The sequence below is a fragment of the Protopterus annectens genome, chromosome 2.part1 (genome assembly GCF_019279795.1).
Source record: "Protopterus annectens isolate FY-2018-M chromosome 2.part1, PAN1.0, whole genome shotgun sequence".
NCBI classification, from domain to species: domain Eukaryota; kingdom Metazoa; phylum Chordata; order Ceratodontiformes; family Protopteridae; genus Protopterus; species Protopterus annectens.
The window spans coordinates 1,998,185,056-1,998,209,411 of NC_056729.1; the positions used below are offsets into that span (position 1 = coordinate 1,998,185,056).

Genomic DNA, 24,356 nt, shown 5'->3' on the forward strand with positions numbered 1-24,356 from the left:
AAGTTATTCTAGTAACTTCAGGTATGCAGAGTGTTTTTCATGGTTCGTGGTTGGGGACCTGTAACTAGCAATGACATGGTGTGGGATTATATATAAGGTCAGCTGGGCATGGAGTTGCTCAGGTTAATCATCCAACTTGACCAATCTAGAGGTGTGATTGCTTTTTCTGTAAATGGAAACACCTCTTCTTTTCATTTTTTTTCCTTTTCAAAGGGTGGGCTGAATGTGTAATAACCACTGCAACCTTGCACAGCCGGGTTGCTTTCTGCAGCCTTGAACCACATCTCTATAACTGCACAGACATCAGCATTCTCCAGGGCAAGGAGAACTTCCAGGGGGTGCAGCTTCTTGTAAAGAATCCTAACACTGAGCAGTAGTATCTTCAGCTTGGCATTAGAAGAATTTATGTTGGTAGGTCTGTTGGTTTGGCACTGCCTAAAAAAAAGGTGCTATGGGGTGGCTAATGCCTTTGCCAGTATTCCAAAGCCTAGTGTTGGTAGGTGCAGACTATCTGTAGCAAAGCAGTGTGGTCTATTGATAATGTTGCACCAGGCTGACAAAAACTGGATCCTCTTGGAATGACACCAGTAGCTAAACCAATTACTGAAGTTAATAATTTTCTGTTTGTATTGTGGTGTCATTACTGGTGAGAGTAGAATGCTGCTCAATGCAAGGGCAAGGCACATACCTGCCTGCAACACATATTCAGAGAGGTCCAGCATATCTCTCTTTCTATAGTCCAGGGAGGTATGTCCCAGGTTGTTCATGCCTACATAGACTATGACTGAGTTATACTGGTACTTGTGGTTGAGTGACCTGAGTGCCTGACTGATCTGCCCTGACAGGCAACTAACTGTAACCCTGTCTTTTTCCAACCTGGTGAGGCAGGTGTTCTTGTGTCTTACAATGGAGTTGCCTATGACAAAGATGGTTGAATGTGTGGTGTTTCATCTTAAGGGATTGCTTGTGGAGACACTGTGATGTGTAATTTTATGTGTAATGGTTGATGTTGACTTGGTTTTATTTGCATGTGGTTGTTGAGGGCAGTGTACTTGAGGCCTCTGAGATTTTGGTAAGTTATTTGTGAGTACCTTCGCATATGTGAGTTTATGTGTGAAAACCTTATTTAGTGAGGGAAATGATGTGCATGTACTGACAGCCTGTCATTTGAAATTTCAGTATCTGAGTCATGTCTCAATTTTATCATGTAGCTACATCTCTCGCATACTGTGTTTGTTTGTTTCAGGTCTAAGTGGTTGCCAGTATACATGAGACAATTGTTACATTGCCTCAGGATGCCCATGTCCACCAGGCTAGCCACAGAGATAACAGGAAAGTGCATATCCGTGGTTTCAGTTTTCTTGCTGTGAGTTTAACCAAGGAAAAGAGTGGGGAGATTTAACTGGACTGGGATGAAAGCACACTGATGAGGAACGGGTGCTATACTCAGTGTGAACTGCAGCTATCTAACAAGGCAATGTTGCTCTGTGCACAACTCAGATGGTACTAGAGCAGTGGGGAGCCTGGGGAAGGTTGCATAGATAGCTATTCTAAGGGAAATTTTAACTTGAAAGTGTTTGCATCTGTACAGGGCACTGCTAACTGATGCTGTGCAGAGAGCATCCTAGCTCAATCACTGGGCTTACATAGAATCAGAAAAAAAACAAGTTTTTCAACTGTGAGACCTACAGCCCAATTAAAAAAACACACAAAAAGCTTTCAGCCAGCAGCCTCCAACTCAGATAGGTTTGCTATAGCATACTTCCGCTACAAGTATGCAGTCAGAAAACTATCAATGTAAAAATGCTGGTTTTCTAGCTCAAGTCCAGGGAAACCACACAGCATAGATACTATTGTCCTGTAAAACTAACAGACACAATTTAATTAAGTACTACAGCAGCAGTGGAAACAGTTCAGCTTTGAAACTCTACTAAAGTGTGAGAAATGTAGCAATTAATCCAGGATGTTTATGAGATGCCATCTAGGGGAAGTCTTGGAATAAATGCATCTTGTGGTCCAGTAGCAGGAGATGGTGACTTTCTTTAGCCACCTTTAGCCCTCTATACCTCTCCATGAAGTTCAGAAATCTCATAACGATTTGTGTCACTGGAGCAGAATGTGGCCTGCATGGGCACAATTGTCAATGTGCTGTTTCTATTGTGAGTGGTTGGGCTTGAGGCAGATTGAATGATGTGCTTAACTGTGATTCCAAGAATTGATATGGGTCACCCCTTTCAATACCTTCTGGAAGGCCTACTAGCTGTAGGTTGTTCTGTCTGCATTTGTTCTCCAGATTGTCCACTTTTCCCAAGATGGCTTGAAGTTCAGTGCTGTGATCACTAAGCAGTTGCTGTTGTGATTGCAATTGCCATGTGTGTTACAGATTTCATTTTATACATTTTACCACCACCCTGTATTGTTCTATTAGTTCTTTTTTGGTTTCTCGTCTTACCTGTTAACTTGAATACGTCATCAAAAATCCTTATGACCATGGCTGTAAGTTTGTCTAGTTCATCACTGATGTAAAGTATGGCTAGTTGTGCAGAGACCACCATAGTTGCTTGGCAGTCACACAGTCAAGCAAGGGTCACGGTATATATTTGGCTTGATTTTCTTTCAGCTGTTGGCAGTGGAAAGTCCTGATATTGTTAAGGTTTACGGCCCAAACAATGATTGCCCAAGCAGGTTAAAACAATAATTTTAAAGCCTCATGTTTAGAGTAGTAACATAATGTTGTTACCCCATTTTGGGTCTTTCCATTCCTCTAGCATTACTCAGCTTAACAGGTCTGGAGACTATGACCGCTTAAAAAGTGTTATCTAGTTATGTAAAATTTAACTTGTTTCAATTGACTTGCTTACTTTCTGAAAACTCTTTACTTTACAATGAATTTCTATTCCAGCCATAATCATCTTGTTAAAACTGAATATGATTTTGTCAAAAAGGAAAGATCATAATCTGCTGTTTGATTATTTACTTCCACTGCTTGCTCTGCTTTTCTCAATAACCACACCCACAAAATGATGTCATGGTAGGTATTGGTTAATAATTTACATATGAGTACAAAGCATTCTTTTTAGGAAAACAACTTAATCTTTAGAAGAATAGCTTCTTACTTATATTGTGGTTTCATACTGTGTCTTCACATGTTAATTTTCAATGCAGGATGTTCTACCTACAAGATGTGGTTGACAACTTACCCCTCTTGGAAGTAAGAACCTCCTACTGATGCATTGCACAGCCTATATTTTGATAGTGAGACATTGTGAGGTTAATTTTTCATTGCATCATGGCAGGAGATTTCAGTTCTGAGGATAAATTTGGGAAGCTGTCCTTATCAAAAAAATAAAATGCACAAAATGGCAGACGTTTTGCATCAAAAACTGTATGATTTGGTACTGTGTATGGTAAAGAGGTTATGGCAATTTCTTAGTCTGTTTGCTGTACTTGCATTAGAATGTGGCCAATGCATTTTAAGTTATCTGCACACTTAGTTATGTTATTGGTTAATAACATTGAGTCGATGTTTTGTTAATATTATGGAATAACTTGTAGATGTTTTTGTTGTACTGCAGTCAGGTTTCTTTAAAGGCTGGACCAAATTAAGTATATAGATTATATTAACTCAACCAGCCTGGCTGTTATGATATAAATTTTGGAAGAACTTAAGGGGACACAGGCTGACTTCACAAAAGTAATTCAGGTATTCTCCAGAGTGCCATTAATAGCATACACATTCCTGTTAAGATGGCATATCTATTGGCAGTACTGAGGAAAATTCACCTGGTATAGACCAATGACAAGAGAAACCATTGTCCTACGCAGAACACCATAGGAAAGAATAGAAAGTTGTCTCATTCTTTTAATGATCAGGAAGATGCCATGGAGCATCAGTTATTACGTCCTTCAGATGAGACTTTAAACTGAAGTCCCATCTGCCTGAGTTGGTGGTAACTCAGGTGGATATAAAAAGATCTAAGACCACTTATCAAAAAGAGAAGGGGAAGTACCCTAGTGCCCTGGCTGAATTTCCCTGAGTCAGTATGAATAACACCTTGGGACTCTCCTGAAAAGAGACATATGGCCAGTGAAATTAAACTGGTCAGCAAAAGTTTAAATAAAAATAAAAATGTTAACTTCTCAGGCTCAATACAATAGTAAAACTTTTGGGTACATAATTAATTACAGAGACGCTTGGCTAACTCCAACAAAGCTTTGCTTGTTTCCAGGGCAGTAACCAGAACAACAGAATCCCAAACTAGTTGTTAGGTTTTAAACAAAAGGATCTTAATTTGGGGGAGGGTAACTAAAACAGAAAAACTGAATATTAACACGGCAGCCTTAAATATATAACATTTCAGAATGGTCTAAAACTACTGCCTTATGACTAAATTTAAAACGTGTAGATAGGAAATATCAAAATATACTCTATTATATTTACTGGTTAAGAAGCTATTGGACCCATAGCTGTAATGAAGCATTATATAAATAAAAAAAAAGTTATAGAGCTATTTGGTAGAGTCTAAGCTTGCCTTGCAACACACCATGGGTGAACCATTCCAATGCGCCCTAGTAAAAATAAAAAAATACCTAAAATCCGGCACCTATTCCCTGCATTCACTCATACAACATAAACCTGAGTGCTTCCTTTATTTACCCCTTTTATCTTTTACTGTTTTCACCATACCCCAAAATTTATCATACATATATTTATATAGTTTCACTACTAATCTCTCAGCCTCTTCATTTATCCACTTTAACACTTTGTACAGATTTAATGAAGCAGCATATACCACTAGGTAATTAACCCTAAACCTCCTTTCTCTTTATTTATATACAGAACTCCCCTTTTTACTGGGTTTAATCTAGAACCACATATAAAAATATCTGCAGTGATTCCTTTTCAAATACTGTTGACAACATAAACATGCACTTGCTAAGTATGCTATTTTCCTATCAGTACTGAATTTATCAAATACACATTTTTTACTGAATGATAATTTATGTTTTCCATAAAAGACAGGCTTTTTTATTTCTTCTATTGTTTTTCCTATTAACTTCCACAGATATCATTATTTCCAAATGTTATACCTAACATAGAAATTTCATTCATTGTAAAATATGCCCCCTATCTTTACTATATCACCTAAACATTTACTTTCCTCTTTATTTAAAGCCATTTATATCACCTTTAGACACTCATTTGTGCAATTTAACGTCACCTGCATATTTTAACAGAACTGGAATTCTTAACCTTCAGATGTTATATACCCTACCTCCTTCATTTTGTAATTTATTTTACATGTTATCACATTCATAACTAATGCAAAGGGTATGCAACTCATCGGGCATCCCTCTCTTATATCACTCTTCATATGCACCTCTTGGCTTAGCCAGCCATTTACAAGTAGTTTTACCTGATTATTACTATTCACTGACATCCATCATTTCCCATCGTTCTCACTTATATTATATTCCTCCATAATTACCCATAATATTTCTTATCCAATTGTATCAAATGACTTATTAAGGTCTCCTATCGTGATTTTTTGCTTCTACTTTTCTATTCACAATATCATCCACAATTTATTTATCATTAATAATTCTTGACAACCCTTTCCCTTTATACCATGTACGCTATATTCAATAATACTTTTCCATTTTAATTTCAAATACCATTTGTATTATTTTTACAAAGATCTTATAATCATTGTTATTCAGTCCTATTGGTCTCCAGTTTTTTGATATTTTCTATCTTCCTTCTTCCATACAAATTTAATTATTATACTATTTAATTCATTGTACATTAAACTTTCATCTAACCATTCATTAAAATTTTTAAAAATATTTTTGCCAATCCCTTACATTTTTATAAAGCTTTCCTGAGTTCTTTCTAGTTCTCCTTTTGCATTTATTTCTGTCATTACACTATCTTCCTTTGGTAATCTGCCTAAGTAATTCAATACTTCTACTCTTTTTCCTTGTAAAAATATATTTGCTTAAATAGCAATACTTTATTTTTGCTGCTTTCCTTAATATAATTCTTATTCTTTGTTAAATCACTTTCTATCATTATGTTCTAAATCTTCCAATGCATATATTTTCTTTCTCTACTGTTCTCACATATCACCACTGTAAAAACATTTTTTATATTTTCCTTAAACATCATAGGTTCATAGGTAGGTACCAGGCTATTGACCCTGGGGATTATACAAGCCCAGCCAAAAAGGTACCCTGGCTTTTGCCACCCAAGGAAATTATTTTCCTGTGCCACTGTCGAGCAGAGCCACAGAGGTGATCCCCGGGGTGAATTTCCTATTTCCCATCCAATCATCAAAATTTTTCTTGAAGAGTGCTAATGAGGAGCTTTGTTTGATATAGATAGGTAGTTTATTCCAGAGTATGGGAAGTCTCTGGGACAGGAATCTATCCCTCCGCCATGTTCTGTTTATTGTGGTGACAAGGTTTAGGTCCCTAGAGCGTGTAGCTTGGAGGGATTGGGATTTCTTTAAGTGGAGCATGTCCAACAGCTCTGGGTTTGACATAGCTTTGTATGTTAGGCAGAGATCACCTCTGATTAGGCGATATGCGATGGAGTAAAGCTGGAGTTTTCTGAGACGGTCTGCATAGGGCATCTGTTTGGGGCCGGTAATCCTCTTTGTGAGATATTTCTGCAGCCTTTCCAGTTGTTGTAGATGTCTTGTGAGGTACATACCAAAAGGGGCATTGTACTCTATAATGGGTCTAATGAGTGATGAGTAGAGGGGAACAATTACCTCTTTTTTTCTGGATGAGAAACCTTTTGTGATGAGTTGTGCCACAAAGAAGGATTTCCTGACTACTGTGACAATGTGATTATCAAAGGAGAGACTACTGTTCACCTGTGTCCCAAGGTCTCTTATCACACCTTCGGTGTTAAGTATACTACCGCCTATGTTGTAGTTCATAGGTACAGAGTTTTTACCAAAGGGGATGACAATGCACTTTTTGGCATTGAGCTTGAGGCCATGGCTTTGACACCAGGCATCTGTGTCAGTGAGGCCCTTTTGTAGCATGTCCACATCATTAGGAGTTTCGATTATGGCTCCTAGTTTGCAGTCATCTGTGAACTTCATTAACCAAAGACCTTGTGTGTTAGCCTGTACTTCAGAGAAGTAGATACCAAACAGGAGAGGACCCAGGACTGAACCCTGTGGTACTCCACTTGTCACTGGTCTGAAGTCTGATTTGGAGTCTGCTACTTTCACAGTGTGGGTTCTGTCAGTGAGCCAGTTGGCAACCCATCTTGTGACATAGGGATTTATACCTAGTTTAGTGGGTTTATCTATAATTCCAGAGTGGGGGATGGTGTCAAAAGCCTTGGCAAGATCTAGATAGGCTGTGTGAACCACTTTACCCTTGTCTACGGCTTTGGTGACTGCTTCGAAGAAGTCTGTCAGGTTTAGGAGGCATGATCTGCCTTTTACAAACCCGAACTGGGTGGGATCCAGAGTTTGGAGATTACCAATGTCTTTGTTTATAAGTTCCATGATGATACATTCCATGGCCGTGCAGACCAGGCTCGTCAAGCTAATGGGACAGTAGTTTCCGGGGTCCGTGGTGGCTCCCCCCCCTTGTGGAGTGGGATAACCGTTGCTGTGCGCCATTCAGCAGGCACAAAGCCTGAGGTGAGGCTATGATTGAACATGGTACTTAGTTGGGGTGCCAGTTCGCTCTGTAGTTCGTATAGAACACAGCCTGAGATGTTGTCTGGTCCCATGAATGCTGTGTTCTTGGCTTTGGAGAGTGTGGTTTTTACCTGTGCAGCCGTGATTACAGGAACTTTGCATTCTTCCGGTATAGAGATGGGTTCTTTAGGGGGTGAGAGGGGGGGTAAAGTTAGCACTGAACCTATCTGCCAGGATGTTGACAATATCAGTTGGGTCTGCATATTTAGTGCCATTGTGCTGTAACTCAGAGCAGATCTGAGTGTTGCCATTGAGATTCTTGACATAGCATCCACCATTCAGACAAATTTTTATAAAATGTTCTCATAGTAATATGATCTTCCCATGACTGTATTACTAATCTCTTTCCTTCTTCATTCCATACATTCTCATTTATCCTTTTTATTCCTTTGCAATATTTATATTTCATTGTTTTCTTTATCTTTAGCCAAATTGCAAGATGATCAGAAAATCCTGTTTCAACTATCTCTCCTTTTCCAATAACTAAACTAAACCTACTGTAAAATAATCTGTTTCAGTTCTATATATTCCCAATTTGTAAGTTCATGATTTTTTCCCAAAGTTTTAATTTACCACATCTTATAACTTCTAACATTTTTCTTGTATAATTTACTTTCTTTTCACACTTGCCTCTTAAATCATTAACGTTTCCTGTTATTATAATATTCATATTTATCACTACATAGTCTAATATATGATGAAATAAGTGTTCTCTTTCTTTACAATTAGTATAAAAATATAGTGTTACAATTCTATAAACTGTTCTTTACATTTTAAGTCTACAGTGGTTAATCTTCTTGCTTTTTGCTAAAGATACATCTATCTTTACTGTATTTCAAAAGAATATTAATATTCCTGAACATGTCTCAGTTCCCAAATTTCACTTTATCTTTCCTCCCTACAGTTTCCCTGTGTATAATTTTTCTTCATTTGTTAAAAATCTTATGACTTCTAATATAATTACATCTACATGTATTACACTACTCCTAAATCCATATTCTGCTTAATATATTCGTAATACTATTCACATTTACGGAAAGCACTCTAAAAATGTCATATCCGTTAACTTCATGGTTACAGGCTCATAGCTAATTACTAGGCTAGTTGCCTTAATGATCCATTCTAAGCCTAGTCAGTTTCCCTCCCAAAGATGAAAGTCAAATCTTGTACCTTGTGTCTGTAAATCAAACAACATTATACCAACCCCCAGCCATCAGCGGTATATATTCGTTTTCATCCATTTCTTATCTTTTTTTCTTTTGTACTTGTACCTTTACATTGTCGTTTTCTGTCTTTTATCCTTTTACCAATAGAATTATTTTTTTCCTTTTTCTGTCTTACAATTTATGTCTTCCTCATCACTTATTCTAGAACATTCTTCTATGTCATCTTTATTATTTTTCATATAATTTTCTTCTATTTCAACTACTTCTAAAATTTCTTCTCTTTGCTAATTTTCTTCTGTATCTTTTCATTTTTCCTTACTCTTATTTTCATTTTTACAATACATCCATAAATGTCCATCTAGAACATTTCAGTTTGCATTTTTTGCAACATGTCCCACTTACCCACAAATATAACATTTTCTTTTATCACAATTACTTATTAAATGCCCTTCTTTTCCACAAAAAAACATGTTTTAGGTTATCCCCCGTATTCTACAACATCCCTATTCCCTTGAACCTGTATCATGCTTAGCATATGTATAATTTTTTCTCTTTCTATTTTAACATAATATTACAATCCCATCCACCAGCCGATAAACCCCTTTTATCATAAACTTTTTTCAATGTCCAGTACTTCTTTGGATAAAGTTTTCAAATGTTCTTTCAAAGTCCTTCTTTCCACCTGTGTTTAAAATTGTACACATTTTTGTTTTTGTTTCCCTGTTAAATTTTGTTCATATTCTCCAAGGAAAGTTTCCATTGAAAAAAAACAGTCTCAGATATAATGTCAGAAAATGTCTCTGTTAATAAGAATACATGCTCTTACCTCATATGCTTTTACACCCATAGCAGGTATTCAATTGTCCCTCACATCATACTTGTCCATTTCTTTGTCTTCCTTACTTTGAATTACCATGTACTTCTATTTTTCTTTTTCTTCTGCCTTTTTCTGTTCTGCTACTCCTCTTGTACATTATTTTACTGTATATGTTTTCTTTTCCATATCACCCCTATTCTTCAGCATTGTCTCTGCATCCTCGTTTTGTATTTTCTGCATAATGCCCCACCACCCCTGAAACGTCTTCTTTTTTTTGGCTCACTCTGCATATCCATTTCTTTAAGTAAATCGTTCCACAACCTTACCAACTGAAGGGTTTTCATAGGTTCATAGGTTTCATTTTCATAGGTTCATAGATTAGTACTAAGCTAACTGCCCTTGTGAGCCTTTTTAAGCCTAGCCAATTATCCCATGTGAGACTCAAACCCTGCACCTTGTGTTTGTAAGGCAAACACCTTTACCATTAGGCCACCCTCCCAACCCCTTTTAATTATATAGTCACCATTTGCCAACTCATCTTCATCAAACAGATTTCTTTGAAACATCTCAGAATCCTGCATACATTCTCTAGTGTTGATATTGGCTTTCTCCACCATTTATCTCACCACTCCCTTATCTCCTTCTCTCTCCATTTGCCTCCTTATTTCTCTGGGCCACCTCTTCACCTGGAATTGAGACAGGAAGTTCTCATCCAAAATGGGTCCCACTCACAACAACAATGAATAGGTATGCCCTGGCCAAGTTTCTCCTAGTACTATAAATGTCACCTCAGATATCCCCTGAAAAGAGGCTACTAACCTAGTCATACTTATTCTGACACAAGACAGGCTCTGCCAGTTTAATTTCCCCAAGTACTTTGGGTTTCTAATACCATGATGGGAATGGACCCCTTTACTACAGAGTTCATGAAATTAGTTTGGTTTCAGTCTTTGATATTAGCCAATAGTGTTTTTTTCAGCACTTGCAATGTGCCCAAATTGTTTCCTTCTGTAATTCATACTGGGTTTCATGTTTTGGTAACATATGTAAGTACCACTGTAAATTCTATTTTATTAAACCCATTTATCCTATTACTACTACTACTACTACTACTACTACTACTTCTACTAGAACTGTCTGGGTATCTTTTTTTCCATATTGTTTCCATTTCTGCTTGCAAATGCTGATATTGTATGACTTTGTGTCTCTGTGTATGTAAGACACTGTAATCAATGTGCGTAGCAGTTTCATTGATCAATGCTACTATTGTCATTTTTCATGGACTGCTATCTCTGGGTTCCTCACATCTATTTTTGAACTGTTGGTAACAGGTGATCCCATGTGATATACACTTCATAATTCTCTGTACTGCACTGTGGTTCATGTTTCCAATGCTTCTCAGCTACTTCTATATTGTAGTGTTTTCACAATACTCAATTCAACATTCTTGACATATTGCCTTTTAGTGTATATACCCAGTGACATGAGTGTATCATATCCAACAACAAGATGTGTGACTGTTTCCACTTATTTTTTACATAACCTGCATTTGTCCATGTCTTCCACCTTTCAATGGCTTTCAATGGATTTTTTAAACCAACATGTATGTAGTCCACAGACCTGGGCTGCCATTATTAAACTTTCATAGGTTAAAAGGTTCATAGGTGTGCACTAGGCTAAAGACCTCAAGGGCATTTTTAAGCTTAACTGTGCATCCCAAATCTTTGACAAATTATTTTGCCCTTGATAAGTATAAGCAGGGGCCTGGGAGATGAAACATTTACAAGCAGTGGCCTGGGAGATAAACCATTTACAGAATTGCAATGTCTGTTAGACACATCGGTGCCAAACCAGGGATGAATTTCCTGTTGCCTACCCAATTGTCCAAGTTCACTTGAATTAGGATAGGAAGGAACTCTGCTTCACATGGATGGGGAGTCTGTTAAGGGGAAGGAGTAGTGCCTCGGATACATACCTGTCTCTCCAGCAGGTCCTATTCATATCATAGGCAAGTCTTTAGAATGTGTAGGTCTGGTGCTATTTGTTTTGTGGATGTGTAGGAGGTCCATCAGAATGGGGTCTGACAATGCTCTGTATGCCAAATATAGATCTCCCCTCAACAGCCTGCAGGAGACAGAATACAGGGATAGGTCTTTGAGGTGGTCTGAGTAGGACTTGTTACTTATGCCCTGTATTTTCCCAGTGTGTAACCTCTATGGATATTAAAACCATTGGATGTGCCAGGTTAGGTACATATCAAAGTAGACATTTTCTTGGTGCTGCAGCTTTCCTGTTTTAAATGTTGCTTTCACACATTTATCAAGACCAAATGTCATTCTTGTATCATCTGAGAAAGTTTTAGCCATTTATAGTTGTACTTTCAACACTTCAACTGATAAATTATAAAGTTTTAAGGTATCCACAAAAAGTAGATAAGAAATCTTTAAACAAGGTTGTTTTCTGGGATCTCCAGTGAGAACGCTGAGATAGGTTTACAGAGGTGTAGATGTACAACACCAGGGAAACATATCCATTCTAATTGTACACAAATAACAGATTATTGGACATGGGTGTAAGACTTTTACAACAAAAATGTCCTGATAATATGGTCATTATGAAATCAATTGTAATATTTGATGTCACAAATTTGCATGTCCTCCTTAGTCTCAGTATTAGCTTCTGTGGACACTATAACACTGTACCCCAAAAATGTTAACCAAGTTGTGAGAAAGACTCTCAACTTTTACAAGTTTGGCAAGCATTGTGTACTGCATGCACATTTTCACAGGTCAACTGAAGGATAAGGGTGGTATATTATAGTTTGGGGGTTCTCATTTTGTTGTGGTGATCCATGAAGAATGGATACACAAGGTTATGCAAATCCTGGACTGTCAGTATGACTACAGAAATACGAAGGACTTTTTGTAAACACACAGCCCCTGTTGGAAATGTTTAATGTGATTAATGCGTAAGCGGTAGTGGGAAGGCTACTAAGCTGTTAAGGGGGATTAAATGTATGTGCATGAGTTTGATTCAATGACATGAATCTATACTGAACCCATTTGCATGCACAGTATATAAATGACCCTGACATTATGCCAGAAAGCAGCAGGTTTCAGTCAGTATACGGAAATGCGATGGGAGCTGAGTTGATGCTTTTGCATACCTAGACATGTTACTGAAGGGGTTGCTTGGGTAAATGTTTAATTTTGATGTTAGTGCATACCTAGACGTGTTACTGGAGGGGTTGCTTGGGTAAATGTTTTATTTTAGTACCTGTGCATACCTAGACATGTTACTGAAGGGGTTGCTTGGGTAAATGTTTAATTTTGATGTTAGTGCATACCTAGACATGTTACTGAAGGGGTTGCTTAGGTGAATGTTTTATTTTAGTACCCGTGCATACTAAGGTATGTTACTGAAGGTTTCCCTGGGGGAAATAATTCATTTGTGTGTCAGGGAAGTGCTTGTGCGTATATGTTCAGATTACTGAAGTGATCATTGGGTAAGATAATTTGCTGTGTCATTTTAGTGCTTGTGCATACTTAATATAAACTAATGAAGGGGTTGCTGTGAGAAATAATTAATTTGTGTGTCAGGTAATAATTCATTAATTATTATTATTATTAAGGTAATTCATGTATGTGTATGCTTGTGCATACTTGGACAAACAAGTTTGTGGACTGCAACTCCAGGTGAAGCACTGCATTTAACAATCAATGGATATGCATACTACAGTGATGTCAAACTATGAACTGCCTCATTAGCTACTACAGTTTACAACATTTATCATTTGCATCTTATTATTTTTCATGCCTTACACATTAACATAAATGGCCTGTATGAATTGTGCCTTTGCTACACTCATTTAGAAGCATCAGGAATACCCCCTATCACATTTGCGCAAGTGACTGTGAATACCGCTGTTAATATTTTTTGTGCCTACAGGCTCATAGGCTAAACTAGAACTTCAGTTATATCTGTCTATAAATGTATTTATTGTTTATTATTATTTTGTTTACTGGAAAAGCCTGACTAGGTCATTATAGAACTCTTTTCAGCGGAGGCCTGGGGAGAAAAGCTCCACAATTAACAAATCATACAATATGTCAATAAATACAACTGAATACAATACAAATTAAAATAATACAATACAGTAAAATACAATACAAAAGAGCACAGTACAATACATGGAAAGTCAGCAAAATGTTAGCTGTCACTTACAAGATAGAAAAATGAGTATATAAAAGGAAAGGAAAACAGAAGGGATAGATCTTGGAAATCATATTCCACTGTTACATTTCAGTTTTACTGTAGCAATGATAATGTTAAGAACTTCCACATGGTTAATAGACAGGTGCAATAGAATGTATGGAGCATTACTACTAGATAGCTGATTGTTTGGCAAGAATTTCTACGTGTGACTAAACTATTTGGTCTTTTGATAAAAGCCCAAAGTCTTAGATTATGCAAGAAGATCAAAAGGGCACCACAGATCAAGGACAGGTGGACAGAGTTGTAGCAAAATTTAGCCAGGTGAAGAGTGGCACAAGCATGGAATCGAAGACGTGGGTCCTAAGGTTTGTTTTGAAGTATTTTAGATCTATGATTTTAGATCTATGATTTGTCTTAGGTCTTCTTGGAGAGTATGCCAACATTTGGATAAATATGAGGAATATATTGCTTCACTGTGTTTATTGTTTGGTCTATGGACTTAGGCAAGATGTGTGCTGATAGAACAGAGAGATCTAAATGGGGAGTACTATAGCATTACTGCATTATGTGCAGGACATTTATTTGGGTGATGGGGAGTACCATAGAATCACAGGATCATAGGAGGTTTATAGGCTAATGGCCCTGGGGCCCTTCCAAGACTAGCTAAGAATTTATCCTCAAAAAAAGAGACCTCAGTCAGCACCTGTCACTCCTGTCAATGATGGGACAAATTTGTGGTTTCCCATGCACTCATCAAGGTTGCACTTGAAGAGGGTCAGCGAGGTGCTCTGTTTGACGAGCATGGGAAGGGTATTCCAGAGATGGGGCAGCCTCTGGAAGACAAACCTGTCTCTCCAGCAGGTTTTGTTGGTGTAGCATATTAGATTCAGGCTTTTTGAGTGGGTAATGCGTGAGGAGTTCAACTTACGGATATGGAGCATCCTTAGTAGGGCAGGGTCCGAGATTGCCTTGTAAGCGAGACACAGATCACCCCTGAGCAATCTGGACAATATTGATTACTGTTTTGGGCTGAAAATTAGATTTTTTGTTTTGCTTGGGTTCAGGGGAAGATTAGATTCAAAAAAGATTCATCAAAGGTGTAGGATTGTAGTGTAATAATTTGCAGTGATGACGTGTGGAGCTGAGCAGATTAAACTAGAGCCATTTGCATACCGAACCAGGGAGCCTTGCTTCACTGCAGTATGAAGGCTGTTTATTGAAGAGGAGAGGAGAGGAGACAGGATTGAACCCTGAGGGTTACCAGTGGTTATGGGAAAGCATGTTGGGGTACAGATGGAAAAACTGAAAGAGAGTAATATTTGTGGTAATGTAATATGACAGACTGTATCAAATGCTTTTAATAGATCCAGGAATGTGGAAAAGAAAAGTTTACTTTCATTCCTAACTTCCTTTTAAGAATTAAAAGAGGTGTAGCACATTACACTAAACTAGAACCTTTTATGGCTACATATTCAATGTATTATGTATTCCTGTTATTTAATAACAGGAATTTGTTGAAATAGCATATGTATTAAAGTTATAAATATGGTTTCAGTCATGAACAGTTCATAAGTTATAGTTTTCAATTTATTAATTATGTTTTGCTTTTAGTTCTTTGTGATTTTATTTATGTTTATAGAAAATCTTATACAAGCTTTTAACAGAACACCTACCATTAAATTAATTTGCATCACATAGCACATTTATATTTATTGAAGAACAGCAGCTAGCCTTTGGCACTATTTATAACAACATGGAATTATTTAATAGCTGTAGTTTGCCTTTAAATACTATGCTGATAACATGATTTTTCTTATCTAGAGATACTGTCACTTCTTCTCTTTGAATATTATTACTACAGACTTTGTACATTGCAGCTATAAGTATCTGTCATTCTGGGGATTTCTTTCCTTTTTGCACAGTTTTTGCACACATTATTTACAGCATAAGTTTCAGTGAAAGGCATTTGTGTATTGTTAACATGGCTACCTATGCACTTACAGCTAAGGCTTATTGATTCTTTACATGAATAATACATCTAATATTTCTTCTTCTGTCTCACAGGGATGCAGATCTTTTTCTTTTGGACACAAGGATTGTCGGGGCCTCTGATGGAGGATGGCTGGTATTCGATATCACAGCTACTAGCAATCACTGGGTCATAAATCCACAGTACAATCTTGGGCTACAGTTTTGCATTGAAACTTTAGATGGTAAGTGAGTTGAAGCGCATTGCTAAATTTCATGTTCAGAATGCAAATAACTTGTTAGGATGTTGTTTTCAAAAAAGAAAATGTGTTTTTATTTATTTTATTTTATTTGTATCTGTGTTCCGGAGTAGAGCACTGATCTCCATGGATCTTCTTTCAGAATCAGTCTGAGAGTGATGTCTGGTTAACTGACTTGCTCAGAGTCACACAGTTAGGCAATGGAGGTGGAGGGAATCAAACCTTGCACCACTGGACCACAAGAAACAGCTTGTTAAAACTCTAAGCCAAATGCCAGATGATAACTGAGGTTGTCAATGTGGTATCACATGGTTAAATGCAGAACTGCAATGCAGAAACCCCTAAAGTTGTGAATAGCAACTTATAGCATTCATTCATTCATTTTTTTAAATAGAAAAAACACATATCTGTTTCCATTACTAGTGTGACCATACATAGATAACAATTGATGTTTCTGAAAAAGATTATACCTTTTTCTTTAACGTGTTTATTGAATTCTCACTCAAGACATAGGCAAACATAAATATATATAAAAGAAAACAAACCATTTTAACATGTTCACAGTTACAAACAGTATATGTATCACATACATTTTTTTATACAATTATCATCAATCCAGCATTACATAAATTGTTCAGTTCCTGCAGTACTTTAAACCTCACTCCTCCTCCAAAAGATTATTCTGCATGTATTGTTACCACAATTTCAATTTTTTTTCTATATAATTTGCACCTATTCTTTTCAAAAAATCATACTTTCAGTTCTTTTATCTCTGTTAAAATATTTACTACTTCAAATACAGTTAGTTTAGACTTTGTTTTCATTTTCTAGTAAGTGCTTTTTTGTCACCACCAGAATTAAAGTTAACATGGCCTAATATATATAGGCAAATCATTACCTTAGTTATATCCAATTGCTCATCCAATATTTCTGCCAGAGTACTTTGTAGGGAATTTTTAATATCTGCCAACTCATTTTACTCTCAAAACATACCTCTTTATTCCCAGTCAGCTTGGGGTATAACATGCCTATACAAACACTTCCAAGCAAAAAATCCGAAATCTTCTAGACTTTGATGTATAGTTGGAGCCATATATATATGTCCACCCATTGTTCCTTGTCAATTGTTTATCCAGTCTCTTCTTTCCAATCTTTTCAAACCTCCTCTCTTTGATTCCTTATCATGTAATATTTTATATGCCCAACAAATAATCCCTTTTTTAAAAGCAGCTTCTGTTCTAGATTCAGCTAAAAACTCTACCAGAGCAAGTCTTTCACTTAGGATTCCCTGATCCCTTTCTCTTTGTCTGTACTCTGATATTAATCCGTGATAGTGAAGGCAGTCTCTAGCCTACAGTCCAAATGTCTTCTTAACCTCTTCCCATTCTATTATCTTTCCCTCTCTATTTATTTGCTTCACATACCTTGGTCCCTTTGTCTGTTTTCTCCAGTAAATTCCTTCCTTTTCTTGCCTCTTCTTTGTACCCCTAATTAACGTCATCCCTATTGGTATAGTCTCCTTTCTCTTTTCTTGTGTTGGCTTAGTTCTAAGAAAATGTTCTGCTACTTTATGAATATAATATTCTGTATGGCTGTTATTATTCTTCTGAAGGATCTATATCCAAAATCCCACTCTTTTGTCTCTCTACCTATTTCTTGAATTTCTGCCTACTTCATCATCATCCCTTTCCACTTTGAATTTTAGCTTTATACTTCTGCTATGCGTATGACCCTTAATTGTGTAGCTCTAAATGTTCCTTCAAATCAGGCAATCTCAATCCACCTTGTTCATTTGGAAGGATCACCTTATCCCACTTGGCCCTTGCCCTCTTCCCCTCCCATATAAAAATCATTCAATTCTTTATTAATTACTGTCCAGAACTTCTCTTCTGGGTGATACAAATATGCCTGACCTGTACATTAAACCAAAGGGACTAAAAACATTTTCACTGCTTGTATCTTGCTATCCGTCTCCATGAACATGAGCTTCCAATTTCTCAGTTTTTATTTTACCTTTTAAGTCTCTTCCCACATATCCTTAACTGCCATAACATACTTCTTTTTAACTCATACTCCTAAATACTTCATTTTATTGTGTCCCCATAAATATGGGTATTAATAAATCAGTTCTTGTGTTTGTAAATAGTTTACAGTGATAGTTTTTATTTTGTCATCATTAATGTTATATCCTGAAAAAAAAAACTGTCTCAGAATGTTCCACAGCACTGAAATGTCCCTTTGTGTTTTTTTTTTCCTTGTACAAAATAATATAATCTGCAAATATAGCTAACTTTTCATGGTTACTATATGATCATATTCTTGAATTTCTGGGTCCCTTATTGTTTTTCCAGTGACTCTAAATATAATGCAAATAACAAAGAAGAAAGAGGACACCCTGCCTTGTTCCTTTGTTTAGACACAACTTATCAGTGAGAAACCCTTCCATCTTAATTTCTGTCTCCAATCCCTCATATATCCTCCTAATTAACCTTATTAGTGTATCAGGGAATGCAAATGCTTCTATTTCCCTAACCATAAAATCCCCACTTACTCTGTTGAATGCTGTTTTTGTATCAAGGCCTAACAACAGTACTGATATTTTCTTACATTCTACTTCCCTCTGGATCATCTTTGTCCTATTAATGTTGTCAAATATTTGCCTAGCCTCCATTAAACCACATTGATCCATATCTATCAATTTTGACAAAACCTTTGCCATTCTTATAGCTATTATAGATATAAACACTCTATAACCATGGTTTAAAATTGAAATGGGCCTATATGAAGCTAGGGCTGATGGGTCTTTACTGTCTTTAAGCATTTTGTTAAGTATTTCTGCAACCACAGCTTTCTTCCAAGATATTGATGTCTCCCTTCGTTTTAAAATACTGTTGAACAAAACATTCCAGATCTTTATCACTTTCTTCCCTCCTAGCTTGCAAACTTCCACAGGAATACCTTCTATTCCTGGAGACTTTCCCAAAGATCTTATCTTCTTCTCTTTTAGCAGTTAATTGTTGAGACTCATCTACCTCTAACCTTGGTATACTTCCATAAATATTTCTAGTTGTGCTTTTTTCTGATTTCCACATTCCTCTGCTTTATACACATTTTCATAAAATTTCTGAATTATCTCTAATACACAATGTCATTATTTTTCTTGTTATAGGCTGCCTGTATTTGGCCACAACCCTTTCTAATTATTGTTGCCAAACTTTTGTGCTAACAGTCGTTGTGCTCAAGAGTTATTATCAAAAAACAGTTGCTTAAGAGCAATCTTTCTAAACTCATGGTTAATAGCTAGATACTCCCTTAATTTCCTTTTATTGCTCTGCATTTATGCCTCTTCTTATTCTGTAAGATTCCCCTTATTCTGTAATACTTTAACTTTTGTCAGCCCCTCTAAATAATTCTGGATTCACAGAAATAATTTTAAGTTGTGCTGTGAAGACGTTTATCACTCTCAATGTTTACCTTGCTGCCGATTACCTATGAAATCTATTAATCATACAATTTTCCCGGGACCTTCTTTCATAGTGACTGGAATGTTGCTGTTTGTTTCTGTATTCCTACCATTTGCATTAACTGAAATTAGAAGTATTTCACCTGCCAGAACATAAGATTTAAGCTAATATAAAGCTGCATTCTTATTATTATGAAAGAGAGTGGTCTTTAGGACTCCGCAGGAAAGTACAAGAGGCTGGCAGAGTACCATACCCTTTAAATTAATGGCAAAGCATAAATAAATAAACAAACAAATGTTTTCATTATTTAATTTTTCATCTTTTGAAGCAGGGCAGTACTATATTACACAAACCAGTTTTTCTGACTCCAAAGTAGGGATACACACCCTTAACCTTATAGGGTATAATAAACTTGGAAACAGAAGGTGGAAAAACACTCCTCATTTTTCAAATAAGTTACTTAATTTCAGTAGTATGGATGCACCAATCACTTGATGTTGTCATTTTTAGGTAGCTGAAGCTTAGCTTACCAAAACATTGAGTTTTGAAACGAAATGCCCAAATGGATGCCCACTCCTCTAACTTGCATTAACTGAGAAATAATATTTAATAAGAGGGGCAAAATGAAAAACCCTTACATATGGAGTCAGAAGATGAAATTCCCCCAAGACAATTAATATTTGACCCAGTTCAGTCATTTGGTCTCATAATTTAATGTTCTTGAATTGTGAGTTTGAAGTATCTGTGTTGTATCCCTTGCACACTCTGCTAGTTCTTTTCAAGGTCCATCATGGAGAAAGTGTCTTCAGGTTTGCCATGATACGTGTGTATACACTCATTGAATCTAATGGTCACACTGTCCTCATTATCTCTTTTGCCATGTATGTAAATAGGCATTTATTTATATAGTTTACGTTTGCAGGATGGGGTAATCTGATCAAGTGTGATAAACGATCAGTGGAGACAACAAAGAGATTGTCTGTCTAGGTATAGTTTGGCAAGGACACTGGATTATTTCCCTTTTTCACAGGAAGTTCTGAAAGGTTGTTTCTATGAGGGAAGTGAAGAAGAAGGCTGTGAGACTTCTGGTAAAGAGTTATTTGTTTCAAAGCTGAAACATTTATCCAAGAAATTGGATCCTCAGGTTGGGGTTATTTTGGGTTTATGAATTAAGGCTTATATGATTTGTCAAAATATAATAAAAGGAAAAGATGTCACGGCTAAAAGCAAGCACTGCTTACTGATAAGTACAAAGTGCTGTTTGTGTTTAGCCATGCTGCCTTTTCCTTTTATTATATTTTGATGTGCTTTTCATGAGGATTGGGTTTATCTACGTATCCACATTTGTTTGTATCTTATACAATATATGTGTAAGGTCACCTTTGTTCAAGGAACTTTACTACCCTCTCCTGTCACCAAAATAAATCTGGTTACTCTCCAGGAATCTATGTGAAAACTCTTAAGATAAAAAATAGCTAGAGGTGCCGAGAGCCAAAGATTCTGAGAAAGAGACCAATAGTTCAATATCAAGAACCTGTCACTAGTGATTTTTTCCCAGAACTTTAGAAACATTACCAGGAATTAACTAACCTGACTCAGGAAGCAGAAGAAGAAGAAATGGAATTACACACACCAGACTCATCATTACTTGAAAGTGAACAAATGGTAAAGCAACAGGAACAGGTGGCTTTGATTAAAGCTGCTGTCAATGTAACTGCAGGAAACCGTTCTTCCTAAACATTTTTCCTCTTATATTTGCTTTGCATCCATTTTTGCATGTTATAGATGCAGGTAATTTAGGTGCAGGGTTGGAGTTACCATTCTTCTCTATGGTGGAGCTGTGCTTTGTCCATACAGCAATGTGACTCTCACTATAAGTTTTATTCTACAGGACACCTCTGTTTTGGTTCCAGGGGAATGTGAATTAATAATTTTATATTCAACTAATTCTGCATTTTGTGTGCATACAACTGTGCATGTATAGCTTTGGCTTGAATACTACCGTTAAAGTGATAATTTACAGTGTTTACTATCATATGCTCAAATCCCATCGACTGCACTTTTGTCGAATACGGAAATTCGAAAACGGTAATGTCGAACACCAAAAGCCAACCTAGGAATGGTTTTAACATGGGTCGATATAGGTGTTCACTGTTATTGCCGAACTACAAACCTCTCCCCTATCTCGACCCATGTTAAAACCCGTTCCTAGGTTGGCTTTTTGTGTTCGACATTACCATTTTTGAATTTCTGTGTTCGACAAAAGTGCAGTCGACAGAGTTCAATTCGAACACATGATAGTAAACCATTTACAGAAGTGCATGTGACTTGGTTTCTCTATGGAAAGAGAACACATGTTGGTGAAATGACCTCCTTGGCAGTAACATACTTCCATTTCTTAAATCAAATATAATTTACATATGTTAAAATGTGCTGATAATGTTCCAAATTTCTTTAAATTTATTTGTTTAAATACCTTTTTATTTAAGCTACATTGGTTGCAGCACTTTGAACTATGTTTTCCTCTTGCTTTTTCTTGCCCTTTCCTCACCAGCAATTCTATTTAGTTCAGTTTACTGACCATTAGCTGCAGTGTTGCAGTGGTTAGCATTGTCACCTCACAGCAAGAAGTTCACTGGTTTGATTCTCGGCTGGGTTGTCTTGTATGTGGTATCTGCATGTCCTCCCTGTGGTCACATGGGTTTCCTTCCACATTCCAAAGACATGCAAGTAGGTGAATTGAACACTCTAAATGGGCCCTAGGAGTGAGTGTGTGTGCGTGAGTGGTAAGGATGACCTACCTTGGCAGGGCTAGACACCTAGCAATGTAAACCTTGGTTTGAGATGATTATCTCTGTTGAAATGACACCCCAACCCCATGTGCAAAATGGGAAAAAGGGATTGAGAATGAATGGATGGACTTACCATTGGCTACAAAATTTAGTTACACTCCAGATTCCAGAATGGTAATATTTCTGTGCAGAGTTCTAGCGTCATTCATTGCTACAAGCCCAGACTTAATGCAAGCCATAATATTCTGTGTGCGAAAAGAGAAGGAAATCTATGCACACAGCTAATTTCATGCAGCTACTCTGCAAAAGAATACAAAATGTTATATTTTTAGAATTCATTAGATAATAGTCACATTAAGAACAAATGTCAGATCAGCTTTCAATGGTTATGTGCATAATTCTCAACCTCTTAGCACAGGAATTTTGGACAAAGCCAACAATCAGGTTTCAAGTATTGCTCTTATAAGCTTACAACGTTGCTAGAAAAACTTATTTTGCATTAGCATGCATTTGCTGAAGAAATTAACTTATTTTGCATTAGCATGCATTTGCTGAAGAAATTTGTCTGAAACTCAAATATATGTTATTATTTGGTGACTTCAATCATTGATTCTTAGTCAGAATACATGAAGAGACCAAAATATGACATAAAAATCTGCATATTTAGCAAAATTCTGGAGAGTTGATAGATATAGTTATCTGTTAACATTTTAAACAGTACAGTTCACTGTTAAGATTTCTCTTCATCTGTTGCTATTTGATTTTTTTAGTGTTTTTGACTGTAGTAATTTCCTTTGGGATATGTGATTATGATTACTACATGCGTTTTCTCAGCAACTCTGTCCAAAGCTATTCATAGTAGCTGCAGCAGCTGAATCCCTACTCTGGTCTTGTAGCTGGCTCTTCTGACCTTTGCCTTGGACTCCATCCTAGTTGATTCTTAAGGGTGGAGTCTTTCACTGTATTCTTTGAGTTTTCTGTTTGAATGGCTTGAAAAAGTCTTGAGGGAATGATTTATATGTGTCTTTACATCTAATGAAAGGAATGCCAGTAGTCTCAATGCTCTGTTAAATTAGGCCTCCATTTGATAATATAGGTTCATACATTCATAGTTTCATAGGTGTGTACTAGTCTAATGGCCCTGGAGCCGTTACAAGCCTAGCCCATAGAAGTGCCCTGGCATTGTGCCGCCCGACGTTATTTCCCAGTGCCTCTATCAAGTAGAACCGCTGGAGTGATCCCCGGGGTGAACTTTCTATTTCCCATCCACTAATCAAGATTTTTCTTGAAGAGGGCAGGTTAGGTGCTCTGCTTGACATGTATGGGAAGTCTATTCCAGAGCATGGGCAGTCTCTGGATTATAAACCTGTCCCTCCAGCATGTTCTGTTGATTGTGGTAATGAGGTTGAGGTCTCTGGAGTGTGTGGTGTAGAGGGATTGGGATTTCTTTAAATGTAGCATTTCTAACAGAGCTGGGTCAGACATGGCTTTGTAAGTCAAGCAGAGATTGCCTCTTAGTAGACGATATGAGACAGAGAATAGATGGAGTTTTTTTAGTCTATCAGTGTAGGACATGTGTTTAAGGCCTAGGATCCTTTTTATGAGGTACTTTTGTGGCATCTCCAGTTGTTACAGGTGCCTAGTGAGATACATGCCAAATGGGCATTAAACTCTATGATTGGTCTAATGAGGGAAGACTAGAGAGAAATGATGACCTCTTTCTTCCTGAATGCAAAACCCTTGGTAATGAGATGTGCCACATAGAAGGACTTTCTGACCACAGTGGCAATGTGGTGGTCAAAGGAGAGGTTGCTGTCAACCTGTTTCCCCAGATCTCTTATTACGCCTTCAGTGGGCTCCCATCAATGTGGTAATTAGTGGGAACTTAGTTTTTCTCAAAGGTGCACAATGCATTTTTTGGCATTAAGCTTAAGGTCATGGTTTTGA

General features: G+C 36.9%; 1 protein-coding gene across 1 annotated transcript in view; it reads left to right on the forward strand.

Annotated features, from left to right (window-relative positions):
• BMP5 (bone morphogenetic protein 5) overlaps positions 1–24,356 on the forward strand; it is a 657,822-nt gene that overhangs the window by 413,945 nt on the left and 219,521 nt on the right. Inside the window, exon 3 of the mRNA XM_044063369.1 lies at positions 15,990–16,138. Coding sequence (XP_043919304.1) covers positions 15,990–16,138 — 149 coding nt within the window. The remainder of the gene's footprint in view (positions 1–15,989; positions 16,139–24,356) is intronic.